Source organism: Lycium barbarum, chromosome 1 (assembly GCF_019175385.1).
Source record: "Lycium barbarum isolate Lr01 chromosome 1, ASM1917538v2, whole genome shotgun sequence".
Taxonomy (NCBI): domain Eukaryota; kingdom Viridiplantae; phylum Streptophyta; class Magnoliopsida; order Solanales; family Solanaceae; genus Lycium; species Lycium barbarum.
Window position 1 is genome coordinate 147,006,978 of NC_083337.1, and position 26,705 is coordinate 147,033,682.

The window sequence follows — 26,705 nt, forward strand, 5'->3', positions numbered from 1 at the left end:
CAAACCAAACCCCTTTTTGCTCAAAATAGCAGGTGAATGCACATGAAAGATCATAGTAGGCAGTGCTAAATGGTAAGATGATTATCTAACACTTAGTGTAGAGTCTTTTAAGCTATGTATACCATAAAACTACTTGAAATCTTAAGGTTTACAACCCAACACAACCATTATTTATCCTTTAAAACACTTCAGACATGAGTGAGTGAACCAGACCACACAAAAATGAAAGAACAAACATATTCAAGTAAGGGTAATGCCATTGACAGTCAAGTGGAGCAAAGGGTCCAGCAGCCTTAGGCAGAACAAGCAACCAATATTGTATTACAAAGTGACATAAGGTCAAACAAATCCATTTTAGACCAAAACTACAGAAGAGTTTTCAAACATTTGAGTCCATTTTGAAGTTGATTTGCTAAGCTAAGTCAACAAAGTGTTTTAACTTGCATGAACCCTGGTTTTAAGTCACTTAGTTATTTTTTAGACTTGAATATTACTATGAATAGCTAAGACAGCATGCAACAAGTTCTTTTTAACTCTTATTAGTTAACTAAGTGTGTCATATCTAGTTTTAGGCAAGTTTTAACTTCAAAATTGAGTTGTAGTGATCAAAACCTTTCAAATACTAGACAACAACAACTTTTCTCTCTTTTAAACTTTATTTAAATGCAGAAAAATAAACAAAAACAACACTGTTTATCCATTATAACTTATTAAACCAGCGCAGTTACTATCTGTAAAGTACTAACACCTTTTAACCATATAAACCTTAAGAAATTTAACAAAACAACCTCATTCAAACTAGCTTCAGAGAAAACCACAAAAACATTCAGAGGAATCAGTTAATATTTCAATGGAATAGTACTTCCAGTCAACAATGAAGAGGTTCTATTATTTTAAGGCTATTATAAGATCTCACTAGAGCAGTAACACTAAAATAGGTTCAGGATTTCAAAAAATCTAGTTGGAACAAAGAACAAACTTAATAAAACTATGAGTTATAACTAGAACCCCCCCCCCCCCCCCCCCCCACCACCTATTTAATTTCCCAGAACTAATTTTTACCTTAAAGTGATCTTAGAAACCCTGTTAACTTCATTAAACACAGAAACAAACTACAAAGAGACATCAAACCATCTAAGTCATAAACAAGCAAATGAAATATCACATTAACAACTTTAAACCAACTAAAAATCATAATAACAACATTATGAACACTAAAGCAGGCCACATAAGCAGTTTCACACATAAAAAACATATTTAGGCAATTCTCAAACTAGTAGAGTATAAAAATAGCAGTTTAAACAATCAAAGCATAGTAAATAAGTTAGAAGCGAGTGGTTACCTTTCTTTGGGGCAACCAAAAGATCAAAGAGGGGATCAAAGACAGCTTCAAACACCAAACAACCTCAAAGCCCAAAAACATACCCTTACCTCAATTTGTCTTAGTATATTAGAGTAGTATAATGTGTATATAAGTATTGTATTGTATTGTATTGTTAAAATCTTAGTATATAGTAGTATATTGGATTGTATATAGTAGTATATGTATATAAACTTAAGTGTATATCTCTGAATTATCTCCAAAGGAGGAAGCCCCTTTATTCTAGCAATTATCTTTCCATTTATAGCCAGAAAATGATGTTAAGGATAGAAAAGGAAAGATTTAGACCCCTTAATCGAAATTCCCTCTAATTCCCAAAACCCTATCCTAAATAAATTCAAATTTTTGTAAAGGACAAAACCTATTTTCAGCACATTTGTACCAATGGTACTTTTTCCAACCAAATTTTCACATAAATCACAATAATACAGCTAAGAATCTAACTAAATGTACCCGAAAAGAACAAATAAAAATTAGAAAATATTATTATAGCATGCCTTGTCATCAATAAAACAAAATTACCACCTCATAACGGTTCAATAGTACAAACAAGATAAAATCAAAATCATAACCAACCACGAATCCATTTAGGAAGTTTCCCCTTAGGTTCCTTCATTGAGTGTTTATGGTGCACAAGATGGCAAAGGGCTAAGGCCCTGCCTATGGCAACCATAACACGAAGAAACCTAGAGTAACAAACCTTAACGCGATTTGATTTGGTACAAAAAATAAAATTTGAACGGAATTGAATCTGGAAATTACGAGAACTCACAACGAGGAACAAAAGTCCTAAAAAATCTGGCCAAAAATAGCCATAAATCGCCGTGGGTTGACCGCCATGGGCGGAACCCTAAATTCGCCTGAAATCGCCTCTCAAAGAGGTGAGGGGGTGCGGGGTGGTGAAAATGAAGATGGGGGGTGGAATGTTTATTTTTTAATAAATTCCACCCCCTTTTTTTTTTAAAGAAACCCCCCACCCCCCTTTAAGTTTTAAAAACATTTAAATTAACCCCCTTTTTTATTTAATAGACTATATACTATAAATGTATATATAGCTAAACATATTAATTATTTAGGCTAAATAAAAATTAAAACTCGTAAGGTAAAAATGCAAGCTTTAAAACGAGCCCAATATTGACATAGTTCCGAGCAAAAATGCGGTCAAAATGAGCCGTAATTCATACGTCGTTTTAATTAACAATTTTCCCGAGCTAGACGGAACGAGATGTGTATCTTCTTTTTAAATCACGTTTGTGAAAGTAAATAACTCGTAATTTCTTGTAATTGTTAATTTTTATGAAAAATAATAATTAAATGTCAATTTTTTTTTTACAATTTTCTTGGGATTTTTAAATTTTTAATTTTATTGAGGGCATCCTCGCTCCGTCTTGGACTCGGGAAATATGAAAATTAAAAATATACGTTTTATGAGGTGAAAATTAGGTGTCAACATATAGATATAGATTCAAAACCCTTAATATAAGTTAATTAAAAATTAAATATATTAAAAATAATTACAATTTTATCCTGACTTAACTTAAAATCTTATTGACATAAAATTCGATCAACATTTAACGGATATTTTGGTCGTTTAATATTTAAGGAAAATTATTTGTGCTTTTAATATATGTAGATAGATAGATAGATAGATGGAGATAGATGTAGATAAATTAAAACGGAAGGCAAACTTAAGCAGTTTCCAAATTATAAAAGGCAAATTGAGATATTTTATTCCTTAAGAATACTAGTAACTTGAGAATTCATATTTACAAAAGAGAGAAAAGATTTACTGGAGATCTGGGGCCAGAGGAGAAAGTGGGTAAAAGCAAAAGGAAGAAGGGGACAAACAGGAACACGAATAGGGTCAAATATACTCTTCTATTTTTGTTTATTGGCTAATTTTACCCTTTATTAGTTAAAATAGTTAAATATATCCCTCTGTTAGCCAAAGTACACAGATATATCCTCAATGGATGAAAAATCCCAAATCAAACCAAATTACCCATTTATCAAAACTTACCCATGCTCTATCACTTAGACGGACCTGACCCACAAAATTATTTCCCCCGCCCAAAATTAGTCTGCATGCTGTTTGTGCTCATCACACAGAAACATGAATTTATGTTATGCTTTCCATTCATTTGGTTAAACTTTAAACTACGGAGATTATGTTGCTGCACAGGGAGGATTTGAATGGATTGGTGGGTTTGGTAACCACAAAGATGCCTTCTTACCTCTCTATGCAAATTTAATTGCCTTTAATGCCTTATCAAACTGTATTTTTAATGGGAAATCATAAGATAGAAAATTGATGCTCCCTGAAGTTCAAGAAATTGGTGAGGCCATACAGCCATTCCTTACAAACCCGTTAATCTCTAATTTATTCTTATTAGTAGTTAAGTTACACAACAAAATAATCGGTGAAGGTTTGTGTGATTTGAGCCAAAAGACTACTGATGAGTCGGTATGGGATACTACTAAGTGCAGCCATATGAACAAAACCTTAAATTGCATTAACTTTGAGTTTGTTAATTAGTTGACGTATAACCAAGTCGTGCATTATTTACAGAAAAGAAGGTACCAACTAGTTCTACTTTAAGAATCATGATCAACTCATATGCATAAACATTGAAAGAGTTTCACATTACATTAACAAACCACATTACAAAGCAAATTGGTAGGGGGAAATAATTTTGTGGGTCGGGTCGGTCGAAGTGACGGGGCATGTGTAAGTTTTCTTAAATGAGCAATTTGGTATGATTTAGGATTTTTCATCCATATCTGTGTACTTTAACTAATAAAGGTATATATTTGACAACTTTAATTAACGAAGGGCAAAATAGCCAATAAAGGTAGAGGGGTATATTTGACCCTTTTCCCTTCCATTTCCCATTGGAACCTTTCAAAGTTTTTATGTTGGAAAAAACAAAAAGTAAACCAAACCCCTTGAGACACGCTCTTCCATCTGCCCAAATGTCACTTTTAAACTACATTTTCCAACAGTTGTGGAGTTAGGATGACATAGTTTTAGTTGATGAAAATTCAGTGGGGTTCTCTTTCTAGTCTTTAAACCATATGTTATTGTAACTGATATTTGATTCTTTGGGTATTTGACTTGGAGAGATGAAAGCAGAGCAAGTGGAATTGGTGGAAGCCAAGGATAAAAGGGGAAAGCATCGCATTTTGGCTGACTTGAAACGACTTGAGCAAGAAACTCGCTTCTTAAAGGTTCTCTCTTTCTCTACATTTGAACTCCCTTCCTTATCTCTAATTATCATTTCTTCTTACTCAAACAATTTGGCATTGGGGAAAGTATTTTCTGGATTATTTTACCCTGGTTGGTTAGATATGAAAGTTGGTAATTCTGCAAGATATGATATGAGGATAGCAAGCCTAGTGGTCAATGAGACAAAAAACACTAGGTGATTTCTTGAGCATAGTTACCTATTACCTGATGGGTGGTAGCAGTTCCCAGTGAAAAATTAGTCGAAGTGCCCACAAGCTAGCCCGAACACCAGTATTATAGACAAAAGGTATGAGGATAACATTTGACGATAGGGTGACAATAATGTCTAAGTGTTCCATTGAAGTAAGAGTGGAGATATTTGTATAGAAACATGACTTCAGTGAGGGAAGTCATTTTAACTTTTGATGGAAAATATTCCTTGTAGGAAACATCTTTCACTACTCAAAGCAACTGAACATTAGAAGATGTTTTTCCCCCCACTGCCTCCCAAAAAATACTTGAAAAGCATCTGTTTTCCTGAGAAAGATGTCCTATTCCAGTTGCTTCGGTTATCGTAAATGTTAATGACCAAAATCATTTTCCATATCGGAGTAAGCTTCTGATTTTGCTGAAAATGTCGAAGCTTGAAGCGTTAGCTGTGCTTTCAGTTGCATTGTCAATACAAAAGGAGGAAATGCTTTCAACTGTAAAGTAAAATTGCAATCTTTTGAGTATTTATTTGTAATTCAATTATGTTTCTGATCAGAAAAAGGATTCTTTTTGTACCGTCAATACATCTTGCATGCATATAGTCTCATAAAATGAAAATCTATATGTCCAATTTGAATCGATCTCAATGGATCCATGGTTACTGGCCAGAGTGGGCATAGAGGTCTATTGAGAGCTTAGATATCAGTGATGGTCTTGTCGAGGACATGGTGCATACCTGCCACTTATTAGGAAACTAGGGGGTTTATCAAGTAAACTAAATGACACAAGAGCCTGTGTCCATAAAGAGAGGTCTTACCCTTGTTTATTGGCTATTCTTTAGAACATCATAATCATTCAGTGGTGTATGCAGAACTTCTAAGAAGCGCTAACGTACATTTCAAGAAATTAACAAACAACAAATCAATTTACTAATATCATATTAATAAAAAGCATTTCAAATGCATAAACGTAATTGCCATCTACAACAATCCAACAAGAAAGCAAAAAAGATCAGATAAACTTACCTCCTTTATCGGTGCCACTGGTCTTAGATGGAGGAGATACTGAGACAGAAGGCAAGGGCAGCAATCTGCAAAACCTTTGCAAATCATGATCAGAGAAGATTGAAGAGTATTTTTTAAGGCTCCCAATTTTATTTTTCCAAATGCATAGATCTGGTGTTTTTTTACCTGTCTTTTAACTGGTATAAGAGATGATGCCACCAATTAGCAGGAAAAGCTTGTTAATCGTAGCAATTAGGTTGGCATATTCCCAAGGTGATATCGTGTGTTGATTCTTGATGTGCCATTCTAAGTTTTTATCTTATTTCTCTTATCAAATGAACCCTGAATTAGGTTGTCTTGCTCATTTGTTAAAAGAAAATAAAAGCCTGAGAATACTCACAAGAGATTCTAACATGTGCAAAAATAAAAGCTTGACTGCTGGACTGGAGGCATGTTGGTCAAGCTTTCATTTAGTGTTATATTATATTTGCTTTTTAATTTTTTACCTATCATTTATATATATCTATATATACAGTGGTTATCAAGAACACATCTATATATATAGTGAAATTTTCAATGAATCGTGTCAGATGACACTGCTTCTGTCATTGAACATCCACCCCTATAATCAGGTCGCAGGTGAGTTGGATGAGGATTGATGTCGAATATTAGCAGTAGCCTTCTTGGAGATCTTTTAGTTATCTTTAAGCTATTAGTTCTTGTCTATGTTGCTCAAACACGAGTGCAGATCTAGTATTGGATTTGTCATGACCTAACTTTAGGACTCGTGGGTATTGATTTACGTACAGATACTGGTGCTGGGATTTGGGTAAAGTATTTCAAATTTCTAAATATAGAGCTATAACAATGTGTTATGAGAAATACATTGTGGAAAATTTACATGTAGCTTGTGGAACGCAGTAATTCAATCTTTTATTTTAGAGGTTTTGAAGTTAGACAACTAGACACTCTCCAAGAAGGAAACATTTCTTATATTCTCATACAATTTAAACTATGACTGTGTTTGGTATGGAGGAAAACATTTTCTGAAATATATTTTTCAATTTTCCATGTTTGGTTGGTCAAAATGCTTTGGAAAACAAGTTCCTTAAAAATGAGGAAAATGACTTTCCTAATGGAAGTAGGGAAAACAAGTTCCATAAGTGACATTCCAAGTTAATTGTCTCCTCCACCCACCCAACGGCCTCAACCCCCACTGTGTATGTTGTTGTTGTTGTTTGCCTTCTAGCTTCTACTCATAGCTTTCTTCCTCAATTTCTTTTACTTCCTGCATATTTTCAGATTCTTCTTCAAAGAAGACTGCTTGTAATTGAGGTTCATCTGTTGTTAGTTTAATTAATTCGTTGGCTGTCTCAACAATATCAAAACGGAAAAGGGCCAAAATTACCCCTGAACTTTGGGAAATAGTTCATCCATACCCTTCGTTATCTTTAGGATCAATTATACCCTTACCGTTATACTATGGGGTCAATTATACCCTTATGTCTAACAGCTGCCACGTGGCATCATCCTAGCCCTTCAAAATTATTTTCCCCTCAAATAATTTTTTACCCACTAAAATAACCCAACCCGACTCCAATTTTTTTTCTAGCCAAGGGGTAATGGGTTGGGTCCGTATCACTTTGGCTGGAAAAAAAAAAAATTCGGGTCGGGTCGGATTGAGTTATTTTAGTGGGTAAAAAATTATTTGAGGGGAAAATAATTACCCCATAGTATAACGGTAAGGGTATAATTGGCCTTAAAGTATAACGAAGGGTATGGATAAACTATTTCCACCTAAACTAATATCAAAATGAAGATGAAAAATACTGGAACTTAGAAGTTAAATTGTTCTGAAAAAGAAACGAAAAACTTATTTAACATGTTAGATAATATAAAAAAAAAAAAAGTTTCTAAAGAAAATACCTCACGTTGTGGGATCCAACTGGGTTTGTTGTTGTTGTAAAGAAAATATCGAATTTAGAAAATGTGACATATCCAAATTCCAATACTAGCATGAGCTAGTTTTATAATGTTCTTTTGTGATAGAGCAGCCGTAGGTTATAATGCAAGAAAACTAGATCCTTGGCTCTTTAGGTAGCTAATTTGTTTCCCTTAGTATTGTGAATCAATTAACAACTATCCAAATTCCTTTAACAAGAAGAAGAAGAAGCTGGTTGGGAAAGATCCTTGTTAGCCAAGCTTTGCAAATGTAGAGTCAGGATACCGTAATTTGCCTACCAAAAAAGAGGCTTCTCATATATCATGGCTTCTATCACTGCTGTAAAAAGTGCGAGCTTCATTGCTTAAAGCAATGAAGTAAAACAAGACGAGCCTATGGTGCTGCAAGGGTGTGAAGCGAAGTGATGTTAATGAAGCGAACGCATCACGGTCTGAACCAGAGGCTGACCCAAGTTTTGAAAACAACCAGGGCACCACCAAGGGCAGACGCACATTAGTTAAAGCATGTCACGCAATACCACTTTGTCCGATAGTTTTATTAAATACACAGAACTAATGTACTAATGTTTAAATAATTAAATGACCCTAGTTGGTAAAACTTACTCTGCGGGGTGATCGTTGTGAACACCACTTTACGCTCATGAGGTCGTGTGTTTGAAACTTGTCACCCCTGAGTTTTATGCATTTTTTAAAGCTTCTCTTAATATTGTAGCTTAAAAAAAAAACATCAAGGAAAGTAAGAAAACGAGATTCGAACCCAGGTCCTTCAAGTCTCGAGAAGAGGAGATAAGCGACAATCTCGACCAGTGCGGCCAACTTCTTTTTGTGTCTTAGGGTGCCTAATAAAATATGTTCATCTCAAGGTATATATACATATATATAGAGAATTTTTCCCGAAGTTAACGAGTGCACGTGACCGGCCTCCCCACCATGTAGGTATGCTTCTGGTCTGAAGTGTGAAATGAGGTTGAAGCGAAGCAGGCCAAAGCAATCACTTCATCTCTGGTTTTAAAAAACGCGACTTAGTTGAAAGAAAAAAGAAAAGTTGCGACTTGTTTTTTTAAAAAAAGAAAGGTGATGGGGTAGATTGCTCACTTATAAAACAAGTCTCGAGTTCTCTTTTTTCTTCCAACTAAATCAGTTTTTCTTTACAATAGAGACGAAGCATCGCTTCACGCTTCAGACCGTGAAACGGTTGCTTCATTAACAACGCTTCACACTCTTGCAGCACCATAGGCTCAATTCGCTTCATTACTTTACGCCATGAAACGCCCGCGTTTTACAACATAAGTTAGTATTCAAATGGTGGCAGACCAATCTTGGGTACACTTTAGGTACCTCCAAGGTGGTGAGGTCACAAGAGTTACAATTTGCTCCGTCTCAAATTATTTATCGTGCTTCTCTTTTACACGCCCCTTAAGAAAACATTAATTAGGAGGGGTGTATGACGATTTTACCCTCATTTATGTCTTAAGATGTAATATCTCTTCATTGAATATTTACTCTATTTATGTATTATCTCCATCAATGACATTATCTAAACTTTTACTAAAATGTGAGTGCAATTCAGTTTTATGCAAATGCAAAGGCCACCTTGCCAGCAATGGTCCATCTGATAACTAAACAGACACCTAGGAATAAACTAAAATAACAAACTTGAAAAATGAGTAGAAACAACACTTCAAGTTTCCAACAAATATGATTGAAACAGTTTTTTATTGATCTTTCCTTCAAAATCTTTTCAAAATGATAGATTTGAAAAAAATTCAACTAGGATTATTCTAGGAGCCAAAAAATTTAACATGAAAATTACTTTAGTCCCATTTGAAAATTTAACATTTCTCACAGTTACCAGTTTCAAAAAAAAAAAAAAAATTTAACATTTCTCACCTAAATTTTCTATAAAAAAGAATGCGTCACTTGCTTAAATCTTGAAATAAACATGGATTCTACAAAATTCATCAAATTCCATTAATCCAAATTGATCTAAATATGCCTGATGCTACTAATGGTGTTAGACCACAAATCCTGGTCTAATATTACTGCAGAAACCATTCCCGAACAAAATATTGAGTCTGCCTATCAAAGAGTTAGGACATCTTTTGTGAATCATTTGTTTTTGGATCTAAACACTGGTGATACAACACCATTGGGAGGGATGTGATTATCACAAGATGAGCTATCACTGCAAGAGTCAAATATAAATATTGGTATGATCAAATTTTCTAGAGTAAATTTGGATGTGATATGTCCGTTGTTTCATTTTTCTTGGTAAGATAATTTATTTCATTCCTTTAAATTACTTTACACCAGTTACATGTTTATATAGGAACTGATTACAACATCGAGATTAAGTAATGGTCTCACTTTTGCTATCCCGATAATTAAAACCAAACTAGCAAAAGTTTTGCCCCGAGTAAATAAAACAAAACTAGCAAAAGTGAGACCATGTCTTAATCTCTGTTGTATGTCAGTTTCTATATAAACATGTAAGTGGTGTATAGTAATACAAGGGAATGAAATAAATTATCTTTCCAATGGAAATATCACATCCAAATTTACTCTAGAAAATTTGTTCATACCAATATTTATATTTGGCTCTTGCAGTGATAGCTCATCTTGTGATAATTGCATCCTCCCAATGGTATACAATCATCTTGACAACTTGGCTCAGTGTTTAAATCCAAAAACAAAAGATTCACAGAAGATGTCCTAACTCTTTGTTAGGTAGACTCATTATTTTGGTTAGGAATGGTTTCTACAGTAATATTTAGATCAGAAATTTGTGGTCTACCAGCATCAGGTTCAGCAGGCGTATTTGGATTAATGAAATTTGATGGTTTTGAGCTGGGTCCATGTTTATTTCAAGCATTTTCTTATAGGAAATTTTAGGTGGGAAATGTTAAATTTTCAAACGGGACTAAATTAATTATTATGTTGATTTTTTTGGCTCCTAAAATAATTCTATTTGAAAAAATTTCAAAATTATCATTTTGAAGGAAAATCGTTCATTCAATACTTGTTGAAGTGTTGTTCTTCTCATTCTTCAAGTTTGTTAATTTAGTTTATAACTAGGTGTATTTAGATATCCTATGCTGGCATTTCCATTCACATTTAGTAACAGTTTAGATAATGTCATTTATTGCACACATGAATAGAGTAACAACAACAACCCAGTGAAATCCCACATCGTGGGGTCTGGGGAGGGTAGAATGTACGCAGACCTTACTCCTACCAAGGTAGGATGGCTGTTTCCGAGAGACCCTCGGCTCACACACATAAATAGAGTAAATATTCTATAAAGAGAGGTTCATAAATAAGGGTAAAATAGTCAAAAATCTTCCTAATTAATGTTTTCTTAAGGGGCGTGTAAAAGAGGAACATGACAAATAATTTGAGACGGAAGGAGTAGTAGTTATACCTTTTTAAATTTTCCTGTGCTCTGGAAACATCAATCTCTATATTCTGATGCGTAATGCAAGGACATCCATAAAATAATTTTGTTGCAAAAATCTTTAATCAAATGCTGCAGTTTGGGATATGCTATCCACTGACAACTAATTGGCATTCCGATGTTTCCTTTCTCGTCTAGGGTCATTGTCTGCCATCCTTTCTATGCTAATATTTATGTGCAATGGGACTTTGAGTTGGCGCTCTCGTCCAGTATAATGCCCATTGTTTTTGATGGTGATGTCTGGGCCAAAGTGTACGCATCTCAACTATTTGACTTGACTACCTACATTCCCGCACTAGTATAGATATCGGGTGATTCCACCTTCCAAAGTTTAGGTAGATGAGAAGAAATCACCTAGTTTTTTTTTTTTTTTTTTTTTTTTTTTGAACCTTGGTGTACTTACTGTGCAAAGTACTATTCTGTATGTCATGCAATTCAGTTTATACTGGTTCTTGTAACACAAATCCAGATGTTGCTGATCCCATGTTACATGGACTTCTGTTCTGCCTTGATGTAATAGTGTAGATCTTTCAACATACCGTAAAATCTACTAAAGGTCGAACATATGCATTTTGACTACACACCCATGTTTGACCCTTGTATCCAAGTTTATAACACAAGGGGCTTAAAACTGTATGTGGTCAGTCACCTTCAGTTCTGTTTGCCAACATCAGGAGGGTGGTATATTTCTTGTTGACTATTGCTTGTTTAGTGAAGCCTTTTCTTCCTATCATTCACTGATAAGTTTATTAACTTATATCTGATTACCAAACTTGTGCAGGAAGAACTAGAACTGCTCGATAAACTGGAGAAGGCATCAACTGCTTGCAACGAGTAAGTAAGAAGACTTCTCGTTAATTGTTTGCATCTACACACCAATCCTAGGTTAGACAACTTATTAATTGTCCACTCACTGATGTTATGGTTATCTAACATGATTCTTTTATTTAGATTGCTAAGTAATGTGGAAACTCGGGCAGATTCACTCCTACCAGTGTAAAGAAAACTCTTGCTTTTTTTGCAATACGTCCTTGATTTTTTTATACATTCAATTGATTTATTGATATTTTCTTCCAGAACAAATGGTCCCACAAATCCTTCCTGGGATCGATGGTTTGAAGGACTAAAAGATGCATCAGGTTGCAGATGCTGGACATGGTGATACTCTTAGCTACTTTCACTTGTTGGAGACAAAGTTGAAATCTATACTTGCAGTTGGTTAACAGCAATAGGAACTTGTTCCCAGGAAGCAATAACAATTTGGAGAATAATTTTTTTCTGACTATTCAATCTAAGGAAAAAATGTAGTTCGAGCATAAGGTGGTCACCGTAACTGTGAGAAAGGGGACGATTGAGTAGAAGATTGCTCAATCTTCTGAAAAATATAGGATATGAGGATAGTATTAAATAGAGCAGCTTATATTACATGAAAGCATGTTCAGTTTTCACACTTCTAGCTTGATGCTTTCCCAGCTACTCGCCTTGCAATCCATCGTAAACCATCATTTAAACAATCAAAAAGGGCATAAACAGAGGCTTGAATATGCTTATCATGGTTCTTGATGTTTTGAAGGGAAATGGCATCAGTTATCTCTGCAGGGGTTATGACATCTTTAAGGTCAGAGCTTATCCTTAGTATAAGTGGAAATTTTGGCTCTGTCATTTAGAATTTGAAGTTATGGGTTCCTACCACAACTTCAATTAATATAAGACACTAATTGGGTTTACAGTCAAAATATAAATATTTAGTGAATATTTTAGACAATATGCAAGATGTGATCGAAAGCTACTTGTTCCTGTGACATGCAACTTGCTGGATCCGCGGATCCGCCCCTAATTCCAGGATAGTAAACTAGCTTCCCACCATGATCCCAGACCTGTTTAAACAACTGCTAAATGCATGAAATCGTAATGATTTATTAGTTCTCATGAAATGGAGTAATCAACTGTATGCTATGACAAAATGACCTGTCTCTCATCCATTTCTAAATGAGCCAGGAACTAACCTGCAGTTTTTAGTCCATACACTACTTGGTTGATGAGGAGAAAACCTCTCCACTTGAGTTTCTTTGATGATATGGAAAGTGACCTGAATAAAACATTCTCCTAATGAATTCTCAGTTTGTTCTAACTCATTTGGATTTTCAAAAAAAACAATCAACAGTGCTTAATTAGAAACTTGTAATGATTTATTAAGTCTCAAACATAAAACATTTATCTGCATAAAAAATAGCATATACTCGAGAGATAATTTGGAGCTCAACTTATAGTAGTACGAGTCTAATTCATTTGATTCTTTTAATCTGTTTGATTCTCGTGTATTAACATGCTTTCCATAATTTTGAAACAAGGCAGCAAATTATACTTAAAATGAATTATGGAATTCCATAACTTATTAGTATATCCCATCATCTGCCGAAAATTGAGGTTATAGATAAAAATCTAACCAACTTTACCTAGAAGAAGTCAGGTTATCAATTCTTGTAACTTGTAAACAAGTAGTACTATTATTAAGTATATGTGGGAAAGAATTTTTTCGTTTAACTCAATAAGCTTCATAACCATCATGACCATATGAACTAATGCTGAATACTTGGCTATAGAATGCAAAGTTTGAAGAGAATAGAGTAAAATAAAGTGGATTAGGATGAATGGGTAAACAATTCATAACCACAAGCTCAGGACTACATATAGCCACAACGTAGGATCCCCCAAAAAGAGCAAGCCCAATAATTTCAAAGTAGGTCCCTTCATCTACACACATTCTTTCTTAGTTTATTCCAAAAAAAAAAAAAAAAAAAAAAAAGAGGGGCGGGGGGGGGTAACGGATGTGACTTGAAAGCCTATCATGATTCATTATTACTATCTTGTTAGATATTCGTCTGGTTTACTAATAAATTTGATTTCACATAATTTAATTAAATTTTAAAAAATATTATGGTCATAAAATATTTGACAATATTGTGTGATTATAATTTTTTAAAATTTTGTGATCTCAAATATATCAAAGCAGTTCTTTGAATAGAAAAACTTCTCCCTAAGATAACCTAAAAATGTATCTTTTTTCTATGAACAAATTAATATGAAAATAGTATCAAACAAAATAGAATGCACGGAGTAGTTTACTAAATATTCCATAGGTGTCCTTTTCAAGTGATCACAGACTTTACTATGCTTAGTCATTCTTTATTAAGAAAGTGCAATTATCTCAAATCTTTCAGTTCATCTTCTTCATTTTCGAAAGAGTGTTATGAAATTGAACAAAAGAGCAAGAATTGGATTAGCATAATTTTTTTTTTGGTTGTTGTTGACATAATGCCTTCTCCGTGGGTTTTAGCCATGGAATCTATATATAATATAAAGCTAGGCATAAATAAGGTGATGTGGTACCTCTCTATGACCATCATTCCTATTTTTTTTTTTTTTTGGCATTTGTTGGATTTTCTCCTCATTTTAATTATTCAATTAATAGTTCACTAAACTTTTGGTTCTGAAAAGGGCATGCACGAAACTGCTCAAAAGTGCAATTAATTAGCCCAACCACATTCTCATGCACAAAATAGCAGAGCAGAGATTTTAGGAAAAGCCTTAATGATAGTATTTAAATAGGCTCAAATGATAGAATATATTTTAATTTTTTGGAGGTTAGGATATGTTTAATTTGCTATGTTTCTTTCACACTTCCCCTCCACTGTGACTCGAACCCAAGACCTACCGGTCGTGGGTGGAGGTGCTTAACCACTGAGCCATCCCTCGCTTGTCTTCTACTTTTCTTTTACAAGCATTGTTACGAGTTTTTTTTTTTTTAATGTAATCACAGCAAAATACAATCCATTCTCTTCTTCTTTGGCGTAGTGTCATTTTTGAGTCCTTTTATCGATTTTTTTTGTTGTGTCATGCATAATCTATCTATATCTATATATAATATAAAACTAGACATACATAAGGTGATTTGACACTCTCTATGACCTAGAATGTTATTTATCTTTTTTTTCTCAAATTTTTGACATTTAAAATTTTTCCTACTTTTATGTTATACTATTAGAAAACTTAAAAACTATACTATTCGAAAACTTAAAAACTATTTTTTGTTGTGTCATGCATAATCTATCTATATCTATATATAATATAAAACTAGACATACATAAGGTGATGTGACACCTCTCTATGACCTAGAATGTTATTTATCTTTTTTTCTCAAATTTTTGACATTTTAAAAATTTCCTACTTTTATGATATACTATTAGAAAACTTAAAAACTATTTCTTAATTAATTAGAATAACTTATTCAGTTTAGAAACCCAAAAGTCATCATCATTAATTTAGTAATTTAGTGATAATTTTGTTTACTCCGAATTTGGATAATCAATTAAATTTGTGAGTGGGTATAGGATATGTGTTTGGATCTCAACGTAAATTTGATAGAGAGAATAAGTATATGAACGTGCTATAACCAGGCGGCTAATAGTTAGCAATTTACTATAGACATGAACGTGTAGAAGTAATGTGCGATAATTGATTGGGGAAATATAATAGATATAAAAGTAATTGGTATGGACCGAATCTGATACTTGAGAGAGATTGTATATATGTAACTTGCTATTACAAGAGTTCTTGAAAGTGAAGGAGCCAACCCTCTCAAAGGTGGGGGGTGAGCTCTATTTATAGTGGTGCCTCTATGGGCCTCATACGATGTGAATCATAAAAATAATAATAATAAGGACAACTCTGAACGAATTTGGTGGGATTAGACTGGCCGTACGGTCTGACACACGCATGGTTGGTGGTTGACCATGACAGGACGCTACTGACGCGTGGCTCATGTGCAACGGCTGTACCGGACCAACAGCACGGATACTCGGACTAACGACCTCGACCAACTCGGTGATGAAGGAACCGGACCAAATGGTCCCCCCGATTAGCTCCGGACAAGCGTTCCTCCGGTTCAGAATGAAAGTCTTCATGTATGTTCTTGTCCCCTTCTTCCTCCGGTTTCTCATCTTACCGGTTTGACTCACATCCGGTTTTTACCTTATACAGATAGTCCCCACACTTCTCGGATCACCGATCTTTTGGAGTAACGGGAAGTGGATGCGTCATGAAACCGGTGACTCCAATGACTCGTTGTTATCTTCTCATTTTGGCGGGAACAGTTGCGTCACGTTCCCCCTTTATTGGCCACGTGTCCTATCCTGAATGGACGGTTCTGACAACCGCCGCATGCACGTCGTTTCAAGTCATTCCTCATTAATTACGGGGCACGTGGCGCTCCCCGGTTGGCTGGGGAATCGTAACCGTCACAGCCCTTACCTATATAAGGCCTTCTCACTTTCTCATTCTAACACTTTTACGATCCATCTCCTATTTGTTTTTACTTCTTGCTGCTCTTCTCTATCTTCACCATACGTAGTTATCTTCTATAGCAAATCTGTTGTTGATTCATTGCTTATACTGGGTGAAAAGAAGCAACTTTGTCACCATCTCTGCTAACTGTTCTTGATCGAGCGTTGCCGCTTCGTACTTTGTCATCCCTTGAATCATCAGTTCCCTCACTCTTCTTGAAATTTTCTTCTGAATCTTCTTCCTTTCATATTTTCAAAAATGTCTGAAACCACTTCTCATGACATTCCCTCGGTTTCATCCCCAGGAACCGAGGCTGCATCCCCAGCCAAAGCAAAGAGCACCTTCGAGCCCACGGCCTCGGACATTATACCGGCCAAAACCAACTTTAATAAAGACTTGGAGGTCGAAAAGCCTTCTTCGGTATCCAATAGAGGGTATGATGTGAGGTGATACCCCTCGTCCATTACTAAGGAGAAGCTTGACGTAGTCCGGGCTGATTGCGGGTGGGACACCCGTCCGGTTTGGGTTTTTGCACCCGGACCAAATGAATCAGTCACCGACCACCGGGAAGGCTTCCTGTACGTCTATACCTACCCCTTCACTCTCAAGATCGACCCACCATTTGATCCGGTCATCCTGGATATGTGCTGAACCTACGACGTTACCTTGGCACAAATTGGTCCGATCGTTTGGAGGGTCGTAGCATGCCTCCGACTATTGGCCAATAATGCCGAGAAGGAGCTCACGCTGGCCCATCTGATACGTTTATACTCCCCGAGGCTTTTCTGGGGCGGCGTAATAAAACTCGTCAAACGTAGCCGGAATCTGTTTTTCTCAAAAATGGACGAAGACCGGGACAGGGGCTGGATGGAGCGATATGTCCGAGTGAAGACCGAAGAAATCATCCCGGCCGATCACATACCCTTCCCGGAGAAGTGGAACAACAAGCGTAAGTCTGAACTTTGAGTGATTGCCTTTGTGTGTTTTGGTGTAAAACACTCTTTGTACAAATTTGCATAAATGAGAAATGCATTTTTCTTGTTTCCTTGTTTGAATGTTTGCTATTTATTTTTGCCAGAAGTGTTGGTCCGTTTTGAGGGCGAGCTGACTCGTGGTCGTTAGTTCACCGTGCCCGTAGGACTTATCCGATGCTCTTTTAGAACAGGTAAACTCGTACTCGTTAATTAGCTGTGCCCGTAGGACTTAATCGATGCTTTGTGAATTCAGATGTCTCCGAAACACGATAGGCATTTCCTTAGGGCCGGTATTTTTCGGCAATATTTTAGGGCCGGTATTTTTTTGGCCTTGGCTAAATTTTGACGCAGCAGTCCCCGTTTGGGGAGGCTTATCAAATTTTGGCTCGGATCATTGTGACCTCGTTGCCTTAGTCGAATTTTCAATGATTTTGGCTCGGCTCGTTATGACCTTGTTGCCTTAGTCGAATTTCAACCACAGTGCCCGGTATAGGGTGTGTGAATGAGGCAGTGCCGAAATATGGCAGTTATCACCAGGGTAAAGTCCGTTTAGCAGAAAGACACCAGAGATATTGTTATCCAAACTTTCGATAGTTTTGTGTTTTGCAAAATGTTTATACACATGAGAATTTTCATTCCTTCTGCCTTTGCCGTAGCAAATACTAAATGGGACACGATTCATTATGATCGTTTGGTCCTTACATCGAAGGCTATGGCCGATGGTCGGGCCTTTGTTTTGCCGTAGCAGATGCTAAACGGGACACGATTCATTATGATCGTTTGGTCCTTACATCGAAGGCTATGGCCGATGGCCGGGCCTTTATTTTGCCGTGGTAGGTGTTGAGTTTCTCCGTCTTTCTCGACCGTGATAAAAATTTGATGTGGGCATAGTATTTCCCTAGCACTGATCCGAGCTGCAAGGTCGGTTGAGTGCTACCAAGTCCCCAGTCGGAGGGTGTGGCCTCGAATTTCCGGGCCGCTGGTCCCTTATCTTTATGGAGTAACACGTTGTACTTGTTGCCTCATTAAAAACCTTGTCGGAAAACCCATTTTGGGAAAAAACCGTACTAAGGAAAAGAGTGCAACACGTGTTTTCAGGCCTTAACTCTATCATTATCCAGTTCTCGATTTCCTGCAAAAAGGGGAAGGTTAATAGGAGAAAACGGGGAGTCCATACCTTAGCAGTAATATCTTTTCAGATGAGCCACATTCTAGTTATTACGCAACCGTTGCCCGTCCATGGATTCCAACTGGTACGACCCCTTGCCCGTTATCCCGGTTATCTTATACGAGCCTTCCCAGTTCGGGCCTAACTTTCCCTCGTTGGGATTTTTGGTGTGCAAGGTAACCTTTCGAAGCACCAAATTCCCGATTCGGAAGTGTCGAAAATTGGCTCTTTGATTGTAGTATCTTTCCACTCTTTTTTTCTGGGCTGCAATACGGACCAACGCGTTTTCGCGAAGTTCATCCGTGAGGTCGAGCTTCACGGCCATGGCCTCCTCGTTTGATTCCTCGGTGGTGTAACTGAACCGGAGAGTCAGTTCGCCAACTTCTATAGGGATAAGAACTTCGGCCCCGTAGACCAATGAGAAAGGGGTTTCCCCCGTGCTCGATTTGTATGTGGTTTTGTAAGCCCATAGCACCTCCGGTAATATTTCTCTCCAATGTTGCGTTGACGCTTCAAGTCTTTTCCTCAGATTTTGGATTATTGTCTTGTTCATGGATTCCTCCTGTCCGTTTGCACACGGGTGATACGGGGTTGATACAATCTTCTTGATCTTCAATCCCTCGAGAAAATTATTGACTTTGCCACCCACGAACTGAGGACCATTATCACAAGTTATCTCGGCGGGGATGCCGAAACGACAGATGATGTGATCCCATATGAAGTCGATGACTTCCTTTTCTCTGATTTTTTCAAAGGCCTGCGCTTCAACCCACTTAGAGAAATAGTCAGTCATAAACAAAATGAAACGGGCCTTACCTGGTGCCCATGGTAATGGACCCACGATGTCCATTCCCCACTTCATGAAAGGCCAAGGTGAGACCACCGAATGCAGTAGCTCTCCGGGCTGATGAATCATCGGAGCATGTTTTTGACACCCGTCACATTTTCGAATAAAATTTTTTGAGTCTTCGTCCATCCGGTTCCAGTAATAACCGACCCTGATGATCTTTCGGACCAGAGCCTCGGCACTAGAGTGGTTGCCACTAGTTCCTTTGTGCACTTCTCTCATCACATACTCCGTTTCCCCGGGGCCTAAGCACTTAGCCAGGGGGCCGAGGAAAGATCGTCGATACAATTGGCCGTCCACCAAGCAGAAATGCGCAACTTTGGTCCTTAGCGACAATGACTCTTTCGGGTCATTAGGGAGCTTCCATCACGCAAGTAGTCGATGTACTTGTTACGCCAATTCCAAGTTAAACCTATCGTGTTTATTTCGGCATGTCCGTTTTCTATCGCCGAGTTCATCAAGTGCACCGCGGTCCCGGGGTTGATTTCTTCCCCCTCGACAGAGGACCCCAAGTTTTCCAATGCATCAGCTTCGCTGTTCTACTCCCTCGGTATATGCCGCATGGTCCATTCTTTAAACCAGTGTAATATCACTTGAATTTTTTCAAGATATCTCTGCATCCGTTCGTCCTTGACCTCGAAGACCCCGTTCACCTGGTTTACGACCAAGAGCGAATCGCACTTTGCCTCGATTACATCGGCCCCCATGCTTCAGGTCAACTCCAAACCTGCAATTATAGCCTCATACTCGGCTTCATTGTTAGTCAATTTAACGGTTCTAATAGACCGTCGTACGGCATCCCCGGCTGGGGTCCGGAGGACGATTCCCAGCCCGAAACCTTTGAGGTTCGAGGCTCCGTCCGTATATAACGAACAAATACCCAAGTCTTTCCCCGAGGTCAGCAGAAGCTCTTTTTCAACATCGGGGACCATAGCCGGGGCAAAATCTGCCACAAAATCGGTCAAGATCTGCGACTTGATGGCCGTTCGAGGTCTGTATTCGATATCGTACCCGCTAATTTCAACTGCCCATTTGGTCAGTCTACCCGATAATTCCGATTTATGCATGATGATTTATAGGGGGTAAGTAGTTACTACACATATCGGATGACACTGAAAGTAGGGCTTGAGCTTTCTAGAAGCACTCACTAGTGCCAATGCCAACTTTTCCAAATGGGGATACTGGGTTTCCGCATCCCCCAAAGTTCTACTTACATAATAGATAGGGAATTGCAAACCTGATTCTTCTCAGACCAAAACACCACTTACCGCAACCTCGGAGACAGCAAGGTAAAGGAAAAGCGGCTCGTCCGCTTTCGGTGTATGCAGCAGCGGGGGGCTAGACAAGTACTTCTTCAATTCTTGCAAAACTTTTTAGCACTCCGGTGTCCAAACGAAGTCGTTCTTCTTCCTCAGCAAGGAGAAGAAACGATGACTTTTGTCTGAAGACCTCGATATGAAGCGACTCAGTGCCGCTATCCTTCCGGTGAGCCTCTGTACTCCTTTTATGTTATTCACCACTTCGATATCCTCTATGGCCTTGATCTTGTACGGGTTGATTTCAATTCCCCGGTTTGACACCATGAAACCCAAAAATTTATTGGACCTTACTCCGAAGGCACACTTTTTCGGGTTGAGCTTCATGTTGTATTTGCGGAGCACGTCAAAGGCTTCCTGCAAATGCTTTAAATGGTCCTCTGTTTACAGGGACTTGACAACCATGTCGTCAATATAAACTTCTATTGTTTTTCCTATTTGTTCTTCGAACATCCCATTAACTAGGCGTTGGTAGGTTGAACCGGAATTTTTTAGTCCGAAAGGCATGACATTATAACAGTAAGTCCCATATCGGGTAATGAAGGATGTTTTATCTTGATCCTTCGGGTGCATCCGAATTTGGTTATACCCGGAGTAGGCATCGACGAAACTTAACATCTCATGCCCGGCCGTCGCATCGATCATTCTATCGATGTGAGGCAACAGAAATGAATCCTTCGGGCATGCCTTATTTAAATCTTTGTAATCAACACACATTCGAAATTTATTATCTTTTTTGGGCACCACTACCACGTTAGCTAGCCAGTCCGGATACTTTACTTCCCGGATAGAACCTATTTTTAAAAGCTTTGTTACCTCGTCCTTTACGAAGGTGTGTTTAGCTTCCGCCATGGTCCTTCTCTTCTGCTTCACCGGGGGAAACTTCCCGTCCAAGCTAAGCTTGTGAGTTGCTACTTCCGGTGATATACCTGTTATATCTATATGGGACCACGCGAAGCAATCTGCGTTAGCTCGAAGAAATTCAATTAACTTGTTCCTGAGCTCCGGGGTCAACCCTGTACCCAGGTATACTTTTTTGTCCGGGAGATACTCGAAGTAAATGATCTGCTCTAGCTCTTCTACTATCAACTTGGTTGCGTCCGAGTCCTCCGGCATAACGAATGATCTGGGCACGCCGAAATCACCCTCTTCATATTCCGGGTCCATTCCCGAGTTCTTTGATTGCTATTTGGTGTTCGGTCCTTCGGTCGGATCCTCTACCCCGTGATCCGATTTTTCGGGCTGAGGTGTCGCCTCCTCGACCTCAAACATTTCCCTAGCAGCGGGCTGCTCACCTCAGATTGTTTTTATTCCCTCCGGGGTCGGAAATTTCAGCAACTGGTGCAATGTTGAGGGCATGGCCCTCATGCTATGTATCCAAGGTCTACCCAGCAACGCATTGTACTTCATGTCACCTTCTAGTACATAGAACACTATTTGCTGGATAGTGCCATCGATGTTTACCGGCAATGAGATCTCCCCCTTTGTTGTTTCGCTAGCCATGTTGAACCCGCTGAGTACTCGGGCTACCGGTACGATCTGATCCAGCAGCCCTAGCTGTTCAACCACTCTCCACCCGATGATGTTGGATGAGCTACCTGGGTCAATCAAAATGCATTTAATCTGAGTTTTAAAGATAAGAATAGAGATTACCAATGCATCATTATGCGGTTGAATGATGCCTTCGGAATCCTCGTTGCTGAATGAGATAGAACCCTCGGATAAGTAACCCCAGCTTCGTTTTTCACGAATAGCATAGACCTTGGCCCGTTTCATCACCGGCCCTCGAGAGGCATCGATCCCCCCAACTATCATGTTGATAATGTGCTGGGGTTCTACTGGATCGGCCCTTCCATGAGTCTCGCTTTCCTTGTAGTGACTTTTGGCTCGTTCACTCAGCAATTCCCGGAGATGACCATTCTTCAGTAATCGAGCTACCTCCTCCCTTAGCTGGCGGCAATCCTCGGTTCTGTGACCGTGGGTCCCATGGTATTCACACATCATGCTCGGGTCTCGTTGGCCCGGATCCGACTTTAGAGGTCTTGGCCATCTTACATCCGGGACACGGCCAATGGCCGACTCGAGCCCCGAGGTACTGACATTGAAGTTGTACTCCGATATCCTTGGTAAATCTTTGTTGCCGGCAGAGCTTCCGGCATCACTTCTGAATGAGAGCCCCCGACTGTTCGACGGGCGCTCGACCCATTTACTACCCCGACCAGAGAAATAGCTCGGGCTGACCCCTGGTTTTTCGTCCCTGAAGCTCGGCTTCTCCGAATGGGAGTATGGCCAATACCTCTCCTTCAACGACTCGGCTTCTCCGAATGGGAGTATGGCTGATACCTCTCCTTCAACGACTCAGACTTTGTTTCGTAACCTCTCCTTGGTTTCCCAAAATTTTTGTTCGTGTTGATCGGCCCCGGGGGAAGTTCAAATTGATCGTCCTCCACCCGAATCTTTGATTCGTATCGGTTATGAACATCAGCCCACGTTACAGCCTCGTATTCGAGCAAACTCTCCTTTAATTTGAACGAAGCCGTTGAGCTCCGAACATTGAGCCCCTTCATGAAAGCTAGGGCAGTCCACTCTTCTGGGACCGGGGGAAGTTCCATTGGTTCCCTTTGGAATCGGCTGACAAATTCACGCAGTAATTCATCGTCTCTTTGGGCTATACGAAAATATCTGCCTTACGGGCCTGTACCTTCTTGGCATCGACATGTGCTTTTCCGAAGGCGTCGGCGAGTATCTCGAAAGAAGTGATCGAATGCTCAGGCAGATGATCGTACCACGTCAATGCTCGTTTTGACAAAGTCTCCCCAAATATTTTCAAAAATACCGACTCAATTTCATCTTCCTCCATATCATTGCCTTTTATAGCATAAGTGTATGAGGTCATGTCCTCGTGCGGGTCCGTTGTGCCGTCATATTTCTGTATATCCGGCATTTTAAACCTTTTCGGGATCAATTTTGGAGCTGCGCTAGGAGGAAAAGGCCTTTGGATGTACCTCTTTGAACTCGGCCCCTTCAGTAAAGGCGGAGCCCCCGGGATCTGGTCCAATCTAGAGTTGTATGTTTCGACCCTTTTTTCAATCCAGTCCACCCGTTTTGCCAAAGTTTCAAGCATCTTCAGAACCTCGGTGGAAGAACCAGCTCCGGAGCCGTTGCTCTCTACCACTCGTGCCTCATCCCTTCTGGTTTCGGCAACACCCTTTGTCTTCTCCGGCTCTATTCCATCTTTTCCGCTTTGCAACCGGGCAATCGCGAGTCCTTGCTCGGCGATTGCCGCTCTTTGTTCATGCAACATTCAAAAATTAAGAGTAAGTTAACATTGTCATTTGGTGCATCCGTTTCTCTCCGGCCCTGTGTCTGGGACAAAGTAACAGAATTGTGAGTATTTAGAGGGTTAGTGGCCGGTAGGGCGGCATTCTCCTGGTCCATAGTGTTTTGCCGGTTGAGGCCCTCCCTCGAATCAACGGGGTTCAGGTCATCGGGATTTGACAATCCTCGTGGCTCGCTGCCTTCATTTTCCACCATAATCTCGGTGTTGTTGACGTGACCAGATTGTTCGACGCCGGCCATTTGGTCCGTTCTAGCACAGACGAACAGGAGATGTTTTTGATTTTGATGAATATGGATATGATATAAATCAAGACCAAAGATCACTATTATCCTAGCCCCATGGTGGGCGCCAAACTGTTTACCCCAGATTTGGATAATCAATTAAATTTGTGAGTGGGTATAGGATATGTGTTTGGATCTCAACGTAAATTTGATAGAGAGAATAAGTATACGAGCGTTCTATAACCAGGCGGCTAATAGTTAGCAATTTACTATAGACATGAACGTATAGAAGTAATGTGCGATAATTGATTGGGGAAATATAATAGATATAAAAGCAATTGGTATGGACCGAATCTGATACTTGAGAGAGATTGTATATATGTAACTTGCTATTACAAGAGTTCTTGAAAGTGAAGGAGCCAACTCTCTCAAAGGTGGGGGGTGAGCTCTATTTATAGTGGTGCCTCTATGGGCCTCATACCATGTGAATCATAATAATAATAATAATAATAATAATAATAATAATAATAATAATAATAAGGACAACTCTGAACGGATTTGGTGGGATTAGGTTGGCCGTACGGTTTGACACACGCATGGTTGGTGGTTGACCATGACAGGATGCTACTGATGCGTGGCTGATGTGCAACGGCCGTACCGGACCAACGGCACGGATACTCAGACTAACGACCTCGACCAACTCGGTAATGAAGGAACCGGACCAAATGGTCCCCCCGATTAGCTCCGGACAAGCATTCCTCCGGTTCAGACCTCCGGTTCAGAATGAAAGTCTTCATGTATGTTCTTGTCCCCTTCTTCCTCCGGTTTCTGGTCTCACCGGTTTGACTCACATCCGGTTTTTACCGTATACAAATTTATTATGCAATATATAAAACAACATAAGTGTAGAAATATGACTCTAAGATCTCCTCCGCTAGCCCCTCCCTTTCTTCTTGCAGCAATCTTCCACTTCCAATTTGTTCATCCAATCAGAAAAATTAGATGTCATCCAGGAGTTAGAAGAACAAGCGGTCTCTTCTTTTGCTGGGTGATGGGACTTCTGGTGGAGCAAGTAGAAAATATTATGGCGCACGCCTTTTTTATTTTGGGTAGTTTCAAAATGATTTATATCTGTTAAATTTTGGTGATATTGCAAATTTTAGAATGTTGTATTCTTTTTTCCTTTCCTTTATCAGGTTTTTTTCAACACAATAAGTAAAGATTTTAAAAAACTTTAAACGTGCATGTAGGAACTACTCAAAGAGATTTTGCGTCACAAAGCAGTAGGCTTTCAGAGGTGCTTAAAATTCCATAAATGAAGGTAAAAGTTGATGTACTATACTCTTAGTTTAATTATCTGGTCATTAAAACTATTATTTTTGTAGTTTAATGAATAAACCTATTAATATTATAGGCTGATCAAGAAGAATATTTCCATTTTTTCTTTCTAGGGCATGAGTTGAGGCACTTTGGCCCTTTAATTTCTTATATGAGGTGTTTGATGCACGCGATATGTAAGTCTATCTGCATATGTCGTTTCATTTTTAGAAAAAAATATTAATTACGTTAAACGTGTTGTGTTAAAAAACTGAAAATTATTTCTCTAATTCTCTAAATTATATGCTGAAAAACTAATGACTTTTTTCATATTAGTTGATTTTTTGTTACAATAAGCTGTATCTACCTATATATTATATAAAGTTAGGCATTAGAAATCTGATGTGACACCTCTATTACGTCAAGAAAATGATTTAATGTTTTTCTCATTTTTTGCCTTTTTCTTCTCATTTTCCAATTAAATTATATGTTTAATTGTTTCTTTCCTTCCAAAAGAGGGTCTGCAACAATCATAATGATGAATTTACAATGTAATAAATTAAAAAATCTCCTTAAATTGTAATGACATAAGAACTAACTATTCATATCACTTTTGAGTTTTGTTTTGTCCATATTTTTTTTTTCAAAGATTTGGAGTAAAATTCTCTTCGCCCATATTTTGTGTAGGAAAGGTAATGTAAATACACCAATTCCTCTTCCATACACGAATATATATAAAATTGCAATTTTTTTTCTTTCACATAACTATGTGTTGTAAGCTCTCAAGTTCTTCCATAAAGGCCTCTCAAGACCTTATTCTTGATGTATATTATAATATTTTAATGTATGTTCAAATTTTATTGACTTTTTAAAATGATTGTTGATAGAGAAAAGACATCATTTGACCCCTGAACTTGGCACGAAAACTCAGTTTGAAAACTA

At 38.3% G+C, this 26,705-nt stretch overlaps 1 protein-coding gene across 1 annotated transcript; it reads left to right on the top strand.

Annotated features, from left to right (window-relative positions):
- Positions 1-4,273: 4,273 nt before the first annotated feature.
- LOC132642535 (guanine nucleotide-binding protein subunit gamma 1-like) lies at positions 4,274-12,672 on the top strand. Its single transcript, XM_060359680.1, has 4 exons — positions 4,274-4,609; positions 12,019-12,071; positions 12,189-12,233; positions 12,315-12,672. Exons 1-4 carry the CDS (start codon positions 4,505-4,507, stop codon positions 12,397-12,399), a joined length of 288 nt encoding a protein of 95 aa, XP_060215663.1. The 5' UTR covers positions 4,274-4,504; the 3' UTR covers positions 12,400-12,672.
- The last annotated feature ends 14,033 nt before the right edge of the window (positions 12,673-26,705 follow it).